Source organism: Coregonus clupeaformis, chromosome 12, assembly GCF_020615455.1.
Source record: "Coregonus clupeaformis isolate EN_2021a chromosome 12, ASM2061545v1, whole genome shotgun sequence".
Classification (NCBI taxonomy): domain Eukaryota; kingdom Metazoa; phylum Chordata; class Actinopteri; order Salmoniformes; family Salmonidae; genus Coregonus; species Coregonus clupeaformis.
The window spans coordinates 53,872,764-53,894,614 of record NC_059203.1 but is presented as its reverse complement, the minus strand read 5'-3'; the positions used below and the strand labels follow the sequence as shown (position 1 = coordinate 53,894,614).

Genomic DNA, 21,851 nt, shown 5'->3' with positions numbered 1-21,851 from the left:
TCACTTTTGTTTATTATGTATTTCACTTGCTTTGGCAATGTAAACATATGTTTCCCATGCCATTAAATTGAAAATTTGGAGAGAGAGAGAGAGAGAGAGAGAGAGAGAGAGAGAGAGAGAGAGAGAGAGAGAGAGAGAGAGAGAGAGAGAGAGAGAGAGAGAGAGAGAGAGAGAGAGAGAGAGAGAGAGAGAGAGAGAGAGACCATTAGCAGGTTAGGTTCCATGTGGCCCTCCAGACAGCTGAGCAGACAGAATGAGTCCCCTGGTTTAACTGAGGATCTAGGACACACTGTTCCAACATACAGAACTGGAGAGAGAGAGAGACTCAGCATGTTGTAATTACTTGAGTCTAGTAATTAAGTATAGATGAACAAAAGTGTAGTTATGAGAAAAGCTTTGAGCTTCATGATGTAGGCCTGCTGTAATGTGCTTACAGAGGACATGATGTTAGATCTAAACGAATTAATTCAGTGGCACTGATACACAGACATTGACAGAAAATGTTGAGTTAAACGATAAAAACTAAAGGAATATTAGCTATAACATTTTATAGAATCATTCTAGTAGGCCTACTGGAATTCATGAGTTGCCTTTGAGGGACATTCAATTCCCAATGTTTATTATGAGAATAAACATAATTCTGCAGAGCTATGTCCTCACTATAAAATATTCATGCAGTGATTTGGGCTGAGTCGACTCAACTGAAAGCAATAAATGTCAGTGATTTCCTTTTTATGCAACACTACTTAAAATTCAAATGCATAAAAGTGTCTCAGAGTGGGTTATCGGCACAGCACTGTCTCTTTCCGATTTCCACAGTTAATGTATGAATTACAATCAGTAGGCTACGGTGCAAGCAGAAATGTATATTTCAAATGTGACCCACATAATGATGATGGATGGAAGTGGCAGGGTTTGTTTGAAAATGTTTTTTAGAGCGCGGTACCACCAGAGCCTGCCTGTTTCACTGCGCGGATACAAGAGGGAGGGAGTGTCTATAAGGCTACTTGAGTGGTTTATTGCACTGAAGCCTCTCTCCATCTATCAGCCTGGTCAGGGGAAACGCCGACGGAAATAAGACCTGGGAGAACCGGACCGCGTGAGGATCGTAAAGTAATTGAAAAGGATTCATAGAAATATTGTCGCTTTTAATGTGACCGACCGATCGTTGTGTGCGCCGCGTCCGCTTTGTGATCAACTTCTCTGGGGAGTGTGGGTGCGCCTCTCGGTGTTCGGAGAACTCAGAAGCAGGTAGCTCTGCAGCCTCTCATTGTATGTGGGGTGTTCCTATTACTAATAATAGCTTAACATCTATATACAAAACGTTGTTTCAGTATGCAGTAATTTACTTTTGGTGGGCTGTGTCATTCAGACGAATTGTGGCGTATTGTAGGCTACAGAAACAACAAAGTTATTAGCATCCCTAACGTTGATTTTTACATACCTCAGTGTATATTGCACTGACTCGATACATTTTCATTCGATTTGATCATACAAGGCCTCAAATATTTATCTTGTTTATAAATATTCTGTTTGAATTTATGCCGCGTTCCAATCATGTCGGAAACTCGGGACTTCCGAGTTTAAATTAACGTAAGTTATTTGCGTAGCGCTTCCTATTGGTTGATTCTGGTACGTCACAAGTGGGAAACTAGGGATTCGACTCTAACGCCTGGGTTAGCAAGTCTGACATTTCCGAGTTTCCGACATGACATGCATGTGGCATCACCAGACACTTCTGCTTATGCACAATGAGATCAGTTTGAACTATGTGAGTGTTAAAAGATTTTCAGGTCATCATGATGCACCTTAATGCAACACAGATAAAAGTGTACAATACATTCAGTAGCCTATAAGCCTATTATTCATTGTGGTACACCTATTTTTCTGTTCTAACTTGTTATTTCAATAATTGGTAAGATGATGATGATGATGATTGTGATGATGGTGGTGTTGTGGTGGTGGTTGTTGTTGTTGGTCATGATGATGATGATGATGACTGTGCTCATGGTAGTGATGAGGAGAATGATGCTGAAGATAATGAATAATGACTCATGCATTACTCTGTCTGAAATGTCATCCGTTTGTTATGCTGTCTGAATGTCTAACCCCCCAGCCCAATCGCACGCTGTACAGCTAGGAGCAAGGTTGAGAGATCTGGGACACTCTCTGAGCTGAATACTGACTGAAATCCCCTCCTCTCTTTTCTTATCATCACCTCTCCCCTCCTCCTTCTCTCCTCCTCCTCTCCGCTCAGCGCTTATTGATTACTTACAATCATAAAAACCCTATGGATCAATGGGCTTGTGCATGAAGCTACTCTGTGGGATTTATGGTAAATCAATAAATATCAATTCAAGGCCATTGTAAAGCTACTCTGGGTAACTCTTCTTATTGCTTGAAAACAAAAGACAGAGGCCCACTCTGCCAAAGTTATCAGCTCTGGAGTTTGGCCTGTCAGTCTGCTACCCCCTCGCCCCTCTCCTGCTCCCTCCCTCCCTCTCTCCCACGTCTCCTGCTCCCTCTCTCTCTCTTTCTCTCCATCTCGCTGGCCCAGTCAGCACAGCAGAGAGTGACACAAGGGAGTCCAGTTTTGCTGACAGAGGAGAAATGAAATAGTGAGACCTGGTCCTGTAGGCTCTATTTTCTTTCTCTCACACTCACACTCATACACACACACACACACACACACACAAACAAACAAACAAACAAACAAACAAACAAACACACACACAGTAGTAATTAAGTATAAAACCATAGGGATTGTGTCCAAGGTTCCCCTACCATCAATAACTCTACCTGTTCTTTATTGCTCTCTCAATCATCTCTCTCACTCCTCCTCAATACTCTCCTCATCTCTCTTTCCTTCTTTCTGCTCTCTCTGTCTGCACTCATGCCTTCTCCAGGCTGCCACATTGTATAAATTCATTCTAATGGGGCACTTTCACATCAGCCAGTGTACTGAGTGTCCATGTGTGTCCAAGTGTGTATGCGTGTTTGTTCCCAGGGGGTAATGTGCAGTATGTCTGAATTGAGTATACAGTCCAATGGCTTACATAACAGAATGCCTAAAGCATGTGTCCTCAGTTTTATGCCTCGATACCTACATGCATACAGTTTATTCCTCTTTGGCCTACATGAAAAAGGAATATTAGCTTATTGTTGGGACAGGAGTGGGAGTTGGTATACATTTACATGGACATGGCATAGTCTAGAGATGGACAGACAGAAGTATGTTAATTGGCCGATAGGGAGACATTCTATCTAAACTTTTGATGCTTTCATTTCTCATTGTGACATCATCACCTCTGCCACGCTGCCTTGCATCCGCTCGTGCTGCCTGTATGCACTCTACTGGGTTGCTATGGAAAGATTGGTCCGCTTTTACAGCAGCTGTTTACTCACATGCAGACAGCATACAAACACACACAAGCGATGCCAGGAGGGCGAGACAGACATTAGCCTTTTAACAGAGAGAGATAAGATACTTACTTGGCCAACTATTCCTCCAACTCTGCCAACAATGTGCCACAACTCTCTTCTCCCTGGTCCTGTGTTTTGAAACCACATTTATTTATTTAGAGCAATATGGGGCTGCTAATTGCTCATTAGAAATTAAGACGAGAGAGAGAGAGAGAGAGAGAGAGAGAGAGAGAGAGAGAGAGAGAGAGAGAGAGAGAGAGAGAGAGAGAGAGAGAGAGAGAGAGAGAGAGAGAGAGAGAGAGAGAGAGAGAGAGAGAGAGAGAGAGAGAGAGAGAGAGAGAGAGAGAGAGAGAGAGAGAGAGAGAGAGAGAGAGAGAGAGAGAGAGAGAGAGAGAGAGAGAGGGAGAGAGAGAGAGAGAGAGAGAGAGAGAGAGAGAGAGAGCGTTAGATTTAATGAGGGATGTGTATAGTCACTCAGTGGCCTGGCCTCTGCCCACAGCCTTACAATCAGCTGGTCTCCAACCTTGGTCTTTTAGTCCAGCACCACTAACATGCCTGATTCTACTAATCAATTGCAGGGCCTTGACTAGCTCAATTGCTGTGTGGTAGTGTTGAGCTGTAACAAAAGCCTGCACACCCTGTAGATCTCCAGGACCAGGGTTAGTAATCACTAAGCTCGGAGTAGAGTAGCTCTAAGAGATGCATTTCTCATTCTATTGATTTGCTGTTTGTGTGTCAGTTGCTGTTACAAATTGGAAGACGTAGCTGAGAATCAACATCTGTCACTGTTAGTTAATGTGTTACTGTGTGTGATGATGTGGGTACATTCATACTGTACAACATGCTGTGAAGGAAAGGGAGCTGCTTCCCACCAACAGCAGAGCCATTTAAACTAAACCAAACGTCAATGTTGTTGTTATTGTAATGTTCATAGAAAACAACAACAATGAGGCACAAGGCAGGCACCATTTATTTTGTCAGAAAGCAGGAGAGCATTGAGGATGCTAATGAATGCAATCAGAACAGAGGATGAAATTCCTTGATTCAACTTTTTTAATGATGAGAAGTGAGGATGAGATTTTCTCATTTCCATATTTGGGCCTGTAGGGAGAATGTTCCTCTTTCTCTTGGTCTTCAAAGTGTAATAAGCAGTAATGTTAGCCTTCAGGGTGGTATGACTCTGTGAGAGACTGCCTCCCTGCAATGTACTGTACTATAACTGTGTAAACAAAGAATAATAGCATGAGCAGTATACTGCAGTATAGCAAGCCCTCAGGCTGGTAAATCACTATGGTAGAACTGCTGTGAGGAGTAATGTATGAAAAGGTACTACATAACCAGTTATAAGATAGGTTTGATTCTATCCGCCTCTGGTCTCTGTCTGGGAGTGGGTCTCACGGGGCCAGTACTGTTATTGAAATGCATTTGGCGTGAGTCAGTGAGTCATCCACCTTAGTGTGAACAGCCTTGTATGAGTGGAATAAAGCTGTGTTTGACTGTATTTGCACTGCATGAGCGTTGCCAAGGCAGGTTTTAATTGCATTAAATTGGATTTGATTACGTTAGAGCAGCAGTTTTATAACGTTCCCCTCCCTGGCCTTAGCAATGAGTGGCTCTCCTGGGTGTCAGTTTATTTAAACCCACCCCAGCGTGAACACTGCTATTAGAGCAGGATTAAGCCATTAATGTATTATATTATTAAGCCCTGCTATACCTTCCCCTGTCTCCTACACACACACACCCCTTCCCCTGACTCCACTGCTCACACTGCAGTGGTTTTGAGGTGTGGGGAGCAGCACAGAGGCTCTGAGAGTTAAGTACTATTTGAATACTGCAGGCTAAATGAAATGTTAGTCGTTAAACAATCCCTTGCTTCGCCGTTTTCACCTGTGGAGGGGGAGAGAGAGAGAGGCAGGGGGAGAAAGAGAGAGGCAGGGGGGAGAGAGAGTGGCAGGGGGAGAGAGAGAGAGGCAGGGGGAGAAAGAGAGTGAAAAAGGGGAGCGACGGGATAGATGGAGAGACAATAGGGAGACCGTTGGGAGCACGCCACCACCATGATCAAACCAAGCTCCTTGTATCTGAAACATGGGCTAATAGCTTTGCTGGAGGATTACTTTATAACAAGTTGGAGGCCGACTCGTGCATATAAAGGGATCGAGGGAGACTAACTAATTAAAAGTTTGAAAAGAGACTCATGCTGATTGTGAATGACTTCCATGGGTGTTGGTGGGACTACTGTTGATCTCAAGCTGTTCAAGCGGTTAATTAAAAAAAAGATGTGGCAAAGCAAATCTGTTACTGATTGCAATTAAAACGCTCTGCAAGGCACGCAAGGAGAAAGCAATTCTGTCTCGCTAACAAGACTCTGCCTGCCGGGGTCAGAGTGGAGAACAACACCACAGCTTTTATTTGCTGTTATGCTTTCCTTCTTTAATCCATTATTAAAACCAAACCAAGTAATATACTGGCTGGGTGGCCATCTGTACCCTGGCCTCGCAACTCCAAAACGTGTCACTGTTTCTATGGTAACCCACCCCTGCCCCCTAAGAAAAAATATTCTAAAAGAAGCGTCTATCTCTCTTTATTCTCTTTGTGCATGCATCCTTCCTTTTATTCGTCTGTCTGCAGAGAGAGCGAAGAGAGAGAAAGAGAGAGAGAGAGCAGAGAGAGAGAGAAAAGAGGGAGAGAGGGAGAGAGAGCAAAGAGGGAGAGAGAGCAAAGAGGGAGAGAGAGAGCAAAGAGGGAGGGAGAGAGAGAGCAAAGAGGGAGAGAGGGAGAGGGAGAGAGAGAGCAAAGAGAGAGAGAGAGCAAAGAGGGAGGGAGAGAGAGAGCAAAGAGGGAGAGAGAGAGCAAAGAGGGAGAGAGAGAGAGAGAGAGAGAGAGAGAGCAAAGAGGGAGGGAAGGACAAAGAATCTGCCTACTGCATAGAAACACTTTGACAGTAGTGAAAACTCTTTAAGGAGTTGCATTGTGGTCAATCAATAAAAATGGATGGAGAGATTGACTGACTAATTAAACTTCCATTGTTGAATGTGCCAAACTCACACAAGTTCCCTCGCAGGAAAAAATACATACTAAAATAAGCCAATTATGTTTGAGTGATGTGGACCCAAGCGCTTAGTCTACTAAAGGCCTTTTGTCAATGAAGCCTAATGATATCCATGTTTTATATTACCCACCCACACTCTCAGTGTGATGTGTGGGGGTGTTAATGGGTTCTCACTGCACAGTAGAAATAGGTATTTTGTAAGTGATCCTGTGGCTACCAGGGTTTGTGCTGTGGACTCCTCTTACGTCATTTACATTTTAAATTTTTGTAATTTACTGTAGCAGACATACAGTTAATGCTGTGGAATTATTTAAAATACTCTTTGAAAAGGTAGGGTTTCAGATGTTTTCAGAAGATGGGCAGGGACTCTGCTGTCCTAGCTTTAAGGTTAGACAGCCTATAGAGAGGAGGTCATAGACCTGGCCGTGTGGTGCCAGGATAACAACCTCTCCCTCAAAGTGATCAAGACAAAGGAGATGATTGTGGATTACAGCAAAAAAAGAGGACTGAGCACGCTCCCATTCTCATCGACAGGGCTGTAGTGGAACAGGTTGAGAGCTTCAAGTTCCTTGGTGGTCCAAACACACCAAGACAGTCGTGAAGAGGGCACAACAAAGCCTATTCCCCCTCAGGAGACTGAAAATATTTGGCATGGGTCCTCATATCCTCAAAAAGTTATGCAGCTGCACCATTGAGGGCATCCTGACTGGTTGCATCACCGCCTGGTATGGCAACTGCTCGGCCTCCGATCGCAAGGCACTACATAGGGTAGTGCGTACGGCCCAGTACATCACTGGGGCAAAGCTTCCTGCCATCCAAGACCTCTATACCAGGCGGTGTCAGAGGAAGGCCCTAAAAATTGTCAAAGACTCCAGCCACCCTAGTCATAGACTGTTCTCTCTGCTACCGCACGGCAAGCGGTACCGGAGTGCCAAGTCTAGGTCCAAAAGGCTTCTTAACAGCTTCTTCCCCCAAGCCATAAGACTCCTGAACAGCTAATCATGGCTACCCGGACTATCTTTTACTTATCTATTTTTTACTTCACACTTTTTTTTATTTTCTTAAAACTGCATTGTTGGTTGAGGGCTTGTAAGTAAGCATTTCAATGTAAGGTCTACACCTGTTGTATTCGGCGCATGTGGCAAATACAATTTTATTTTATTTGAGTTGCAGTAGTCCAGACCGGAGATGACAAGTGCCTGCATTAGGACCTGTGGCGCTTCCTGTGTGAGGTATGGTTGTACTCTACGGATGTTGTAGAGCATAAACCTGCAGAAGCGAGTCACTGCTTCGATGTTTGCAGAGAACGACAGTGTGTTTTCTAGGGTCATGCCAAGGTTCTTTGAACTCTGGGAGTGGGACACCGTAGAGTTGTCAACCGTGATGGAGAGGTCTTTGAGCGGGCAGGCCTTCCCTAGGAGGAAGATGATCTTCGTCTTGTTGAGCTTGAGGTGGTGGGCCGACATCCAAGCTGAGATGTCTGCCAGGCATGCAGAGATGCGTGTCGCCACCTGGGGGTCACAAGGGGGGAGGAGAGAAGTAGTTGTAGTTGAGTCCGCATAGCAATGATAGGAGAGATCATGTGAGGATTTGACAGAGCTGAGTGTCTTGGTGTATAGAGAGGAGGAGAGGGCCTAGAACCGAGCCCTGGGGGATACCAGTCATGAGAGTACGTGGTGCAGACACAGATCTCCACTACACCTGGTAGGAGCGGCCTGCCAGGTAGGATGCAATCCAAGAGTGTGCAGAACCTGAGACACCCAGCCCTGAGAGGGTAGAGAGGAGGATCTGGTGGTTCACAGTGTTGAAGGCAGCGGATAGATCTAGGAGGATGAGAACAGAGGAGAGCGAGTCCGATTTGGCAGTGCGGAGAGCCACTGTGACACAGAAAAGAGCAGTCTCGGTTGAGTGACCTGTCTTGAAACCTGACTGGTTAGGGTCAAGAAGATCGTTCTGAGAGAGATAGCGAGACAGTTGGTCAAAGACAGCATGCTCAAGTGTTTTGAAAAGAAAGAAGGGATACCGGTCTGTAGTTTTTTACGTCAGAGGATTCGAGTGTTGGTTTCTTAAAAAGGGGAGCAACTCGGGCCATTTTGAAGTCAGAGGGGACGCAGCCAGTGGTCAGGGATGAGTTGATGAGGGATGTGAGGAATGGGAGAAGGTCTTTAGAGAAGGGGGAAGAGGATGGGGTCAAGCAGGCAGGTTGTTGGGCGGACAGACCTCACTAGTCACAGGATTTCATCTGGAGAGAGAGGGGAGAAAGAGGTCAAGGCGCAGGGTAGTTCTGTGTGAGTGGGATGAGTGGACTCAATAGGCTGAGTGAATGAGGAGCGGATGTCGTTAACCTTCTTTTCAAAGTGGTTGACAAAGTCGTCCGCAGAGAGGGAGGAGGGAGAGGGAGGGGTGGAGGATTAAGGAGGGAGGAGAGAGAAGCTTATAATTTAGAGTAATACAAAGTGGCTTTAGCAGAGCATTCAGAGCAACAGAAGGTAAAGAGGAGGGAGTGGAAGGATGATAGGTCCTCTGGAAGTTTATTTTTCCTCCATTTTTGCTCAGCTGCCCGCAGCCCTGTTCTGTAAGCAATGAGTCACTCAGCCAATGTTTCAGGAGGGGAGGGCCGAGCCGGCCAGGAGGAACGGGGACAGTGCGAGCCATAGGATGCGGAAAGGGAGGGGAGTAGGGGTAAAGAGGCAGATTCAGTAGACAGGAGTGAGAAGGATTTAGCGGAAGGGATGAGATGATAGGATAGAAGAGGAGAAAGTAGTGGGAGAGAGACAGCGAGATTGCGACAGCGCATGACCATCTGGGTAGGGGCTGAGTGGCTAGGGTTGGAGGAAAGGGAGACGGAAAAGGAAAGTAGTGATCAGAGACCTGGAGGAGGGTTGCAGTGAGATTAGTAGGCGAACAGCCTCTAGTAAAGATTAGGTCAAGCATATTGCCTGCCTTGTGAGTGGGAGGGGACTGGGAAAGGGTGAGGTCAAAAGAGGCAAGGAGAGGTAAGAGAGAGTTGGAAATAAATGAATTGAAGGCAGATGCCGAGAGGTTGAAGTCGCCAAGTGCGAAGAGCGGTGAGCCATCGTCAGGAAATTAGCTTATGAAGGTGTCAAGCTCATTGAGGAACACTTTAAGGCCACCTGATGGGGGATAGATGACAACAATGTTAAACTTGAGGGGACAAGTGACAGTGACAGCATGGAATTCAAATGACGAGATGGGCAGGTGAGTGAGGGAGAAAATAAAAAATCTCCACTTTCATTTTAGTCATTTAGCAGACGCTCTTATCCAGAGTGACTTACAGTTAGTGAATGCATTTTTTAAAATTATTTTTTCATACTGGCCCCCCGTGGGAAACGAACCCACATCCCTGCCGGCCAAACCCTCCCCTACCTTGGACGACGCTGGACCAATTGTGCGCCGCCCATGGGTCTCCTGGTTGCGGCCGGCTGCGACAGAGCCTGGACTCTAACCAGGATCTCTAGTGGCACAGCTAGCACTGCGATGCAGTGCCTTAGACCACTGCGCCACTCGGGAGAAACGAGTAGCCCTGTGCCACCATTGCGACGACCAGATGCTCTCGGACTATGAGAGCACACTGAGCTGATCCACCATGCCGCTGCTGCTGCTCAGTCACACTGTCTGTGTGGGTAGACGAAGTAGGTTACAGACAAGAACCAGACACGGAGAGAGAGGAGGAAGAGGGAGGGGGATGGGGGGAAGGGAAGGATGGTTGCCTGGTTACTGATGGATGTTTGCCTCTGCTTGTAAAGCCCACTTCATCCTGATTGTGTACACAGCTAAAGAGGGCCATGACACGCACACACACACACACAGCCAAAGTCTACAACAGAACATCCAATCTATTCAATAGTAAATAGCTGTAGGTTGCTTTTATTAGAAGCATCTGCTAAATTACCATATTATTCTGAGTCAGAGGGAATTTAGATGAGTACTCTTTATGTCCTTGTATTGGATTATATTACAATCTCCTTCCTGTTCCATACTAATCATCCTTCCCTCTCATTTCCTCCAGGACCTAGACCGAGCCGGTGGTCAACCCCAGGGAAGAGCCTCCGGTTGGGCTTTGCTGACCTTGCTCCACCCGCTATCTCTGGTTTTCCACCTGGTTCTCTGGATCTCCTGACAACACCACTCTCTCGACTCTTCCCGTAGACACGGCACTATACCCCGGGGTGCTAAACCTGTCCAACTCCATCTCTGGTTCCCTGGACCCACCTCTCCCTCACCTCTCCCCCAGCAACCCTTCCCCTCCCTGGGCTGAGATACAGATGTCTGTGCCCTCGGCCCTGGAGTTCCACTGGCAGAGCCTGGCTCGGCTGCCCAGTGGGCGTGTCTACCACTCCCTGGCAGAGGTGGGGGGGCAGATGTACATGCTGGGGGGCTGTGATGCTGCAGGGAGGCCCTCCCCAGCCCTGGAACTCTACTCTCCAGAGGTAGGTTGGAGCATACACACACATACACGCACAAACACACACGACCCACACGCACAGAAACACACACAGGATTAAACACAGAACGCATCGGTTCAAACATACACACAGGACTAATAGACCATGTAATTAATTACACTTTATTTATTGTTGTTTTCAGGGGGACCAGTGGTTAAGCTTGCCCCCCATGCCCACCCCTCGGGCGGGTGCGGCCGTGGCGGTGCTGGGCAAACAGATCCTGGTTGTGGGTGGTGTGGGGGAGGACCAGCACCCTCTGAAGGTGGTGGAGGTGTACAACACAGAGGAGGGGAGGTGGAAGAAGAGGAGCGCCCTCAGAGAAGCACTGATGGGGGCGGCCGTCACTGTGAAAGGTGTGTAGGGGCTACTGAGTCAGTGGCACTGGGACATACAGTACCAGTCAAAAGTTTGGACACACCTACTCATTCAAGGGTTTTTCTTTATTTTTACTATTTTTTACATTGCAGAATAATAGTGAAGACAGCAAAACTATGAAATAACACATATGGAATAATGTAGTAACCAAAAAAGTGTTAAACAAATCAAAGTATATTTTATATTTGAGATTCTTCAAATAGCCCCCCTTTGTCTTGATGACAGCTTTGCACACTCTTAGCATTCTCTCAGCCAGCTTCAGCTGGAATGCTTTTCCAACAGTCTTGAAGGAGTTCCCACATATGCTGAGCACTTGTTGTCTGCTTTTCCTTCACTCTGCTGTCCGACTCATCCCAAACCATCTCAATTGGGTTGAGGTCGGGGGATTGTGGAGGCCAGGTCATCTGATGCAGCACTCCATCACTCTCCTTCTTGGTAAAATAGCCCTTACACAGCCTGGATGTGTGTTGGGTCATTGTCCTGTTGAAAAACAAATGATAGTCCCACTAAGCCCAAACCAGATGGGATGGCGTATCGCTGCAGAATGCTGTAGTAGCCATGCTGGTTAAGTGTGCCTTGAATTCTAAATATATCACAGACAGTGTCACCAGCAAAGCACCCCCACACCATAACACCTCCTCCTCCATGCTTTACGGTGGGAACTACACATGTGGAGATCATCCGTTCACCCACACCGCGTCTCACAAAGACACGGCGGTTGGAACCAAAAATCTCAAATTTGGACTCCAGACCAAAGGACACATTTCCACCGGTGTAATGTCCATTGCTCATCTTTCTTGGCCCAAGCAGGTCTCTTATTATTATTGGTGTCCTTTAGTAGTGGTTTCTTTGCAGCAATTCGACCATGAAGGCCTGATATACACAGTCCCCTCTGAACAGTTGATGTTGAGATGTGTCTGTTACTTGAACTCTGTGAAGCATTTATTTGGGCTGCAATTTCTGAGGCTGGTAACTCTAATGAACTTATCCTCTGCAGCAGAGGTAACTCTGGGTCTTCCATTCCTGTGGCGGTCCTCATGAAAGCCAGTTTTGATTGTTTTTGCGACTGCACTTGAAGAAACTTTCAAAGTTCTTGAAATGTTCCGTATTGACTGACCTTCATGTCTTAAAGTAATGATGGACTGTCGTTTCGCTTTGCTTACTTGAGCTGTTCTTGCCATAATATGGACATGGTATTTTACCAAATAGGGCTATCTTCTATATAACCCCCCTACCTTGTCACAACACAACTGATTGGCTCAAATGCATTAAGAAGGAAAGAAATTCCACAAATTAACTTTTAAGAAGGCACACGTGTTAATTTAAATGCATTCCAGGTGACGACCTCATGAAGCTAGTTGAGAGATTGCCAAGAATGTGCAATGCTGTCATCAAGGCAAAGGGTGGCTATTTGATTTGTTGAACACATTTTTGGTTACTACATGATTCCATATGTGTTATTTCATAGTTTTGATGTCTTCACTATTATTCTACAATGTAGAAAATAGTAAAAAATAAAGAAAACCCCTTGAATGAGTAAGTGTGTCCAAACTTTTGACTGGTAGTGTATATACGTGCATTCTGTACATGGCCAGATCCATGTTAATGGCTCAGTTTCCACCTCCTCCACCTTTCTCTCTCTCACCCTTCTCTGTAGATGGGCGTGCGTTGGCAGTGGGTGGAATGGGTTCAGACCTGCTCCCCCGTAGTATACTGCAGCAGTATGACCTGAGGAAGAATGTGTGGGCACTACTGCCACCTATGCCCACACCGAGATATGATGCTACAGCACACCTACTGGGCAACAAAATCTACGTGGCAGGTAAGGAAAGGGTGTGTGTGTTTGGGTGTTTGTTCATGCTTGCGTGCATGTTTGCCAGTTTGCACGTGTAATGTGTATACTAAGTGTGTGTGTTCTCTCTAGGTGGGCGTCAGTGTAAGCGCACGTTGAAGGTCTTTGAGGTATTTGATTCAGAGACACGCTCCTGGAGTACACTACCGAACATGCCGTGCAAACGTTCGTATGGGGGCGTGTTCTGGGACAGTTCAGGGAGGCTGTGTCTGCTGGGGGGGCTAAGGAAGGGAGGGGGCCACCAGAGCTCCAAGTTCACCAAGAATGTCAACATCTTTGATACTAACCAGGGTAAGAACCACCAAAAAACACATACACAAACACATACAGTGAGGGAAAAAAGTATTTGATCCCCTGCTGATTTTGTATGTTTGCCCACTGACAAAGACATGATCAGTCTATAATTTTAATGGTAGGTTTATTTGAACAGTGAGAGACAGAATAACAACAACAAAATCCAGATAAAACAATGCCCTGGCTGAGGGAAGGAGGTATATGGCCCCGTCCATCGTCCCTTTGATGCAGTGAAGTTGTCCTGTCCCCTTAGCAGAAAAACACCCCCAAAGCGTAATGTTTCCACCTCCATGTTTGACGGTGGGGATGGTGTTCTTGGGGTCATAGGCAGCATTCCTCCTCCTCCAAACATGGCGAGTTGAGTTGATGCCAAAGAGCTCGATTTTGGTCTCATCTGACCACAACAATTTCACCCAGTTCTCCTCTGAATCATTCAGATGTTCATTTTCAAACTTCAGACGGGCCTGTATATGTGCTTTCTTGAGCAGGGGGACCTTGCGGCCGCTGCAGGATTTCATTTCCTTCACGGCGTAGTGTGTTACCAATTGTTTTCTTGGTGACTATGGTCCCAGCTGCCTTGAGATCATTGACAAGATCCTCCCGTGTAGTTCTGGGCTGATTCCTCACCGTTCTCATGATCATTGCAACTCCACGAGGTGAGATCTTGCATTGACAGTTATTTTGTGTTTCTTCCATTTGCGAATAATCGCACCAACTGTTGTCACCTTCTCACCAAGCTGCTTGGCGATGGTCTTGTAGCCCATTCCAGCCTTGTGTAGGTCTACAATCTTGTCCCTGACATCCTTGGAGAGCTCTTTGGTCTTGGCCATGGTGGAGAGTTTGGAATCTGATTGATTGATTGCTTCTGTGGACAGGTGTCTTTTATACAGTAACAAACTGAGATTAGGATCACTCCCTTTAAGAGTGTGCTCCTAATCTCAGCTCGTTACCTGTATAAAAGACACCTGGGAGCCAGAAATCTTTCTGATTGAGAGGGGGTCAAATACTTATTTCCCTCATTAAAATGCAAATCAATTTATAACATTTTTGACATGCGTTTTTCTGGATTTTTTTGTTGTTATTCTGTCTCTCACTGTTCAAATAAACCTACCATTAAAATTATAGACTGATCATTTCTTTGTCAGTGGGCAAACTTACAAAATCAGCAGGGGATCAAATACTTTTTTCCCTCACTGTATACATTTAAGTGCACTGATTTCCTTTTCCAGTTACACAATAAAGTTCTATTCTATTCTGCTCTATTCTATTCTACTATATTCTACTGTAAATCTGAGAGAGAGTAAGGGGATAAGAGATCACTCTCTGCATGTACAATATAGAACACACACTAAGACAAACACACATGTGTATGTGTGTGTATCATCATACTGATAGCGTCTCCTATTAATTTTGAAGTGCCTGTCAGACATTCATCCTATAAAATTTATCCCCAAAGAAAAGTAATTCTCTAAGAGTAAAAGCTGGCTGCATGCTGCACACACACACATCTCATATTCCTGGAAAAACAACTTATCTTCTGTCTCACAGAAAATGAATAACAAATGGTCAAATTGAGAATAGACCAGGAAGAGAAAAGTGAGAGCCATACCCAGGTAAAAAAATCGATAAGTAATTTCAAACAATAGGGTATTTTGTCACGCATTTTGATTTGTCTATTTTAACCAATCAAAGCCAAACACCACGGTGAGAATGTATGTCTGGCCAGCTGGCAGGCTGTCTGGGTTTTACTCCAGAGATATCAGACATACATTTACTCTACCTTCCTCCCTACCTTCCTCCTCAGACACACACACACACACACACACACACACACACACACACACACACACACACACAAATAAGGCCCTCACACACACACACACACAGTAAACAATAAGGCCCATTCACATTCCCTCCCAATCTAATCTAAGTGGAGATGAGATGGGAGATGAGCTATAGCACGGAGGGAGGGAGGTGTTTAAATTACAGGATTCAGAAACAGATTGCGTTATTATCTTCCTCCACAGATGGTCATGGTGTCTGCAACTCTCACACAGGGATATTATACTCTGTAGCTCACATTGTTAGATTTACCCAGAGCCATTTATTTAGATATCTGATTATATGGCTCTGGATTTACCTATTCTTCAATGTCTTGATATATATTTTTTTAGAATGTTGACAGAAAATGTGCGTGCAAAATAGCAGCAACAAGCTGCATTGGAAGTATACACTCAGTGGCCAGTTTATTAGGTACACCACCCCGTTCACGAAAATGGTTAGCTCCTACAGACAGTGAGTCAAGTGGCCATGGCTTGCTATATAAAGCAGGAAGACAGGCATCGAGGCACTCAGTTACTGTTCGATTGAACGTTAGAATGGGCAGAACGAGTGACCTAAGCAACTTTGAGCGTGGTATGATCGTTGGTGCCAGGCGCTAGTTCTAGTATCTCAGAAACAGCTGGCCTCCTGGGCTTTTCACGCACAACAGTGTCTAGGTTTTACAGAGAATGGTGCGACAAACAAAAAACATCCAGTCAGTGGCAGTCCTGTGGGCGAAAACAGCTCTTTGATGAGATGTCGAAGGAGAATGGCAAGAATCCACTCCTATCAGCTAAAAACAAGAAGAAGCGGCTGCAGTGGGCACGCATTCACCAACACTGGACAATTGAGGAGTGGAAAAACATCACCTGGTCCAATGAATCCCGGTTCCTGTTGTGTCATGCTGATGGCAGAGTCAGGATTTGGCATAAACAGCATGAGTCCATGGCCCCATTCTGTCTTGTGTCAACGGTACAGGCTGGTGGTGGTGGTGTAATGGTGTATGAAATGTTTTCCTGGCACACATTAGGTCCCTTGATACCAATTGAGCAATTCTTCCATGCCCCGAAGAATTCAAGCTGTTCTGGAGGCAAAGTGGGGTCCGACCTGGTACTAGATGGGTGTACCTAATAATAAACTGGCCACTGAGTGTAGATTACATTGATAAAAGTAGAATATTAAAATGACTCCAATATACAAAGACAGACATTGTGTAATATGACATAATGATGACTCATTACAAAGTAGAGCACTGGATTTTCTAGTATCCAGAATTGTGTTCTCCATGTCTGTCTGACTGTAGCTCATCGTAATCTGTTCAATGGAAAACCACTGACTACCAAAGCCTCTACAGAACTGTAGAAAACACATCACACCAATACACACTCTCTACACACAGCCCAGCACATACAATAACTACACAACTGCAATATCTCCAGTCCCTTCTAGTTCAGCTATCTGTAGTAGAGCAACTCAACTCTCTGACCTGTCTTAGTGTGTTAGTGTGTGCCCCACCCTCTGAATCTGCAGGAAAAAGGGAACTTAGTGCTGAATATTATATGTTTTAAAAAGTTATTTAGAGGAAGCCCCTGAGAGTGCCAGCCAGCCAACACTTCAACAACAAAGGCCCTGTCAGTGAGTCGCAGAGCAGTGTGCCCGTCGCCAGCTGTGCTCCGCCTTATTCCCTTTCAAGCTCAAAAATGGGCTGGCATCGCAACACTTCATTAACAAAGTGCTTTTATCTGCTCTGGTTAAGTTTTCCTCTCTATGTCTCTCTCTGTCTTCCGCTCTCTCTCTCTGTGGAGCTGATTGTGAAGTCAGAGACACTAAACTCACGCAGGCTTGGGTTTCTTACAGACAACATAAAAGCTTTAAAATATTATTTGAAAATCTACAAAATCTCCCTAGTTGCTGTTTCTCTGAAATAGTTTCACTGTCTTTAGCAGCACAAATGTTTGCCTAAGTACAAGTGTAAATAAATGCCAATTTACTGTAATAGAGGAAAATAGCTTGTTTTTCTCCTTTGAAGCAATTAAAGTGTTCAGATTGGGTGGTTTTATAGGATATTGACCCTATTTTCTTATTTCTAATATCTGGGGCCATGACCTGGTAGCTTGGTGTGTGTGTGGACATTTGTATTCATGGTGTGCACAGTATTTCTTATTGAGTTGTGATGCCACCAGCGTTCAGGGACATACCAAATTGTAGCTTGCAGGATTCCACAATAAATGGAAATAAGAAAATTGAAATCTTGCTGGAGTTTTATGCAGTGGTCAAAGTTGATTGTACACACACTTCCCTGCCTCCCCCACCCTCATTCAAATGTGGTTTACACTTGCACACGCACGCACACACTCTAACATTGTCCTCTCCTGTCTCCCTCCAGGGTTGTGGTTGAAGTCAGAGGACACGGTGGCCATGAAGACTAAGAGGGCTGACTTCGCCTCATCTTTCCTCAGGGGCAGGATGGTCGTAGCAGGAGGACTCGGTGAGGGAGTGTGAATGTGTGTGTATATGTGCTCATATACGTGTGTTTTTGTTGAACGCTAGTTGGTCATGACAATGTGTTATGAACATACAGTGCATTTAGAAAGTATTCAGACCCCTTGACTTTTTCCACATTTTGTTACGTTACAGCCTTATTCTAAAATGGATTAAATACAATAAAAATCCTCATCAATACAATACCCCTTTTTTTTTTTGTTGCTAATTTATCAAAATAATACAAAACAGAAATACCTTATTTACATAAGTATTCAGACCCTTTGCTATGAGACTCGAAATTGAGCTCAGGTGCATCCTGTTTCCATTGATCATCCTTGAGATGTTTCTACAACTTGATTGGAGTCCACCTGTGGCAAATTGATTGGACATGATTTGGAAAGGCACACACCTGTCTATATAAAGTCAGTGCATGTCAGAGCAAAAACCAAGCCAGGAGGTCGAAGGAATTGTCCGTAGAGCTCCGAGACAGGATTGTGTCATTCTTAAATGGAAGAAGTTTGGAACCACCAAGACTCTTCCTAGAGCTGGCCGCCTGGCCAAACTGAGCAATTGGGGGAGAAGGGCCTTAGTCAGGGAGGTGACCAAGAACCCGATGGTCACTCTGACAGAGCTCCAGAGTTCCTCTGTGGAGATTGGAGAACCTTCCAGAAGGACAACCATCTCTGCAGCAATCCACCAATCAGGCCTTTATGGTAGAGTGGCCAGACGGAAGCCACACCTCAGTAAAAGGCACATGACAGCCCGCTTGGAGTTTGCCAAAAGGCACCTAAAGGACTCTCAGACCATGAGAGACAAGATTCTCTGGTCTGATGAAACCAAGATTGAACTATTTGGCCTGAATGCCAAACGTCAAATCTAGAGGAAACCTGGCACCATCCCTACGGTGAAGCATGGTGGTGGCAGCATCATGCTGTGGGGATGTTTTTCAGCGGGAGGGCCTGGGAGACTAGTCAGGATCGAGGGAAAGATGAACGGAGCAAAGTACAGAGAGATCCTTGATGAAAACCTGCTCAGGACCTCAGACTGGGGCGAAGGTTCACTTTCGAACTGGATAACGCCAAGACAACGCAGCAGTGGCTTCGGGACAAGTCTCTGAATGATTGGCCCAGCCAGAGCCCGGACTTGAACCCGATTGAACATCTCTGAAGAGACCTGAAAATAGCTGTGCAGCAACGCTCCCCATCCAACCTGACAGAGCTTGAGAGGATCTGCAGAGAAGAATGGGAGAAACTCCCCAAATACAGGTGTGCCAAGCTTATAGCGGCATACCCAAGAAGACTCGAGGCTGTATCGCTGCCAAAGGTGCTTCAACAAAGTACTGAGTAAAGGGTCTGAATACTTATGTAAATTTAATATTTCCTTTGTTTTTATAAATACATTTGCAAACATTTCTAAAAACCTGTTTTTGCTTTGTCATTATGGGGTATTGTGTGTAGATTGGAAAAACAATTTAATCAATTTTAGAATAAGGCTGTAACGTAATAAATGTGGAAAAAGTCAAGGGGTCTGAATACTTTCCGAATGCACACCGTATGATGACTGTGCGTGGTCCCCAGGTCACCAGCCTTCAGTTCTGGACACGGTGGAAGCCTTCCACCCTCAGAAGAGGAAGTGGGAGAGACTGGCTCCCATGGCAATGGCACGATGCTCCGCCTCGTCCATCGTCATCAGGGACCGCCTGCTGGTGGTGGGAGGAGTCAACCAGGTGCTGGAGTATTGCTCTGCATGTTGTCACACACACACACACACACACACACACACACACACACACACACACACACACACACACACACACACACACACACACACACACACACACACGTTATTTACTATCTGTCTCTGTCTAACTGTCTTTAAGGTCCCTAGTTCAGCCAATGAGATCCTGTATGTGAAAGAGGAGGAATATTTGTAGGCTAGAGGACACAACCCTTACAGGATGATTGACAGCAGGATGACAACAAGAAGATTCCAAATTCTAGAACATTCTATTCAAGATCAGTGGTTCCAATGCTTTCAGAATGGCTGCTGGTCTGGGACAAGTGCAATATGCTTCCTAAGATCTACAGAGGAATAGTAAGGATGGGGAAATCATACCACAAACACAGAACAGTGCCCTCTGCTGGGTTGTCTATACACACTCAACTCCAACACACAGTGAGAGAACTTGTATCACACAGGCTACACACACAGAGAATATATCCCAATTATCACCATACTGACTCACAGCATACAAAAATATTCTACACCAGGGATGGCCAACTTTGATGGGCATGGGGGCCACAAAAAATCTGAACTCATCATGAGGGGCCGTAGGTACTCGCAGGTCTGCTTACCCACATGTGCAAAACCACATTTCGAAATTGCATCTTGTGTATTCTAAAAAAAGGGCCGCCAATTTCCCATCCCTGCTCTACACACGAGGAGCTGGCTTTCTCTGTAAATAAGTTATAAATAAGAGTTTTAGTAATGAAAAGATTCCTCTGCACTGTGTGTGATCTCCCCATGGAGATTCTCAAGGTCTTCAATATTTTTTTACTTTTACATCTATTGTTGTAGACTTACTGCTTGCCTTGCATTAAACATTTTCAACAGGAAATATAGATGTGATTTTAACAGTGAGTAAAGACTAAAGCAAGGTAATACATTTTGTATTGTTACTTAGATAAATACTGTATATTTGTTGTGTATGAAATGTGTGCTGTTTGTCAACAGTTTTATATTCATTACTGTAGATGCAAATGACCTCATGTTAGTGTCCACCCATTTCTAGACCTAAATTAGTCAACTCCTGACGTACAGTATGCAGTGGCTTGGACTGGCGTGAAGACATGCACTTAACTGGAGCGAGCAGATAGCATGCATGCAGATATCTGGAGCAAGTCAAAATAATGTATATGAATTAACTGCACTGTACTGAAACAGAGGGTGCACTTATCAGGAGTTGACTATACTCACTGGTGGAGGCTACTGAGGGGAGGAGTGTAATGGCTGGAATGGACTGAATGTATTGGTATCAAACACAACCATGATACCATTCCAATCACTCCATTCCAGCCATTATTATGAGCCGTCCTCCCCTCAGCAGCCTCCACTGATACCCACATATTTGAATGTGTTGCCTATGGATTGCCATGGCAATAGGAATTATATAGGTGTGATATCATACTTTCATATATTTGTCAATGAGAAGGTTAATCATGTAATGTCTGGTTTAGAGTATATATCAAATGGTGTATATTCAATTGTGTTCTTCAATCCTACTTAAGATTTGTTAGGGAGACTGCTCTTTTTAACATCCTCATTTTTGAAAATATGTTATACTCATGACACCTGCAATACTGGTTTTTGGTTAATCTGTTTTGGTTTGTCATTAGTCCACTGTGACAATTGATTCGTGAAAATTAATTAATGAATAGCTTCATTCTCAGGATGTTATTAAAAAGCACAAACTAGTGGATGAATACTTCTACAGTAAGTATGGGTTCAATTAGGTGTTCTTCTAACTTGATTAGAAAATAAAACAAAAGACGTTTAACAAAATAAGTCCATCCAGTTCCTACCTGCATGTAGTGTGCTTCTATATCATTCTTGTTTCATTCTTATTCTGTACTGTTAGATTTCATTGCAGCCTTTGATATTATTTACCATAACCTGTTGTTGAGGAAACGTATGTTTTATGGCTTTTCATCCTCTGCCATATCATGGATTCAGAGCTACAGTGCATTCGGAAAGTATTCAGACCCCTTGACTTTTTCCTAATTCTGTTACGTTACAGTCTTATTCTAAAATTGATGAAATTGTTTCCCCCCTCATCAATCTACAAACAATACCCACTAATGACAAAGAAAAAAATGGGTTTTAGAAATTTTAGCAAATGTATTCAAATAAAAAACTAGCACATTTACATAAGTATTCACACCCTTTACTCAGTATTTCGTTGAAGCACCGTTGACAGCGATTACAGCCTTGATTCTGCTTGGGTATGACGCTACAAGCTTGGCACACCTGTATTTGGGGAGTTTCTCCCATTTCATCTCTGCAGATCCTCTCAAGCTCTGTCAGGCTG

At 44.7% G+C, this 21,851-nt stretch overlaps 1 protein-coding gene across 2 annotated transcripts; it reads left to right on the top strand.

Moving 5' to 3' along the window:
• The first annotated feature begins 984 nt into the window (after positions 1-984).
• LOC121577677 (kelch domain-containing protein 8A-like) lies at positions 985-21,524 on the top strand. 2 transcript variants are annotated; one of them, XM_041891449.2, is made up of 8 exons: positions 985-1,113; positions 10,503-10,923; positions 11,081-11,291; positions 12,971-13,135; positions 13,238-13,456; positions 17,667-17,768; positions 19,342-19,490; positions 19,644-21,524. In XM_041891449.2, the coding sequence occupies exons 2-8, from the start codon at positions 10,759-10,761 to the stop codon at positions 19,695-19,697; spliced, it is 1,065 nt and encodes a 354-aa protein (XP_041747383.1). In that variant the 5' UTR covers positions 985-1,113; positions 10,503-10,758; the 3' UTR covers positions 19,698-21,524. The 2 variants fall into 2 exon arrangements, with proteins under 2 accessions (XP_041747383.1, XP_041747382.1); XM_041891448.2 differs by having other exon boundaries at positions 985-1,251.
• Positions 21,525-21,851: the final 327 nt, after the last annotated feature.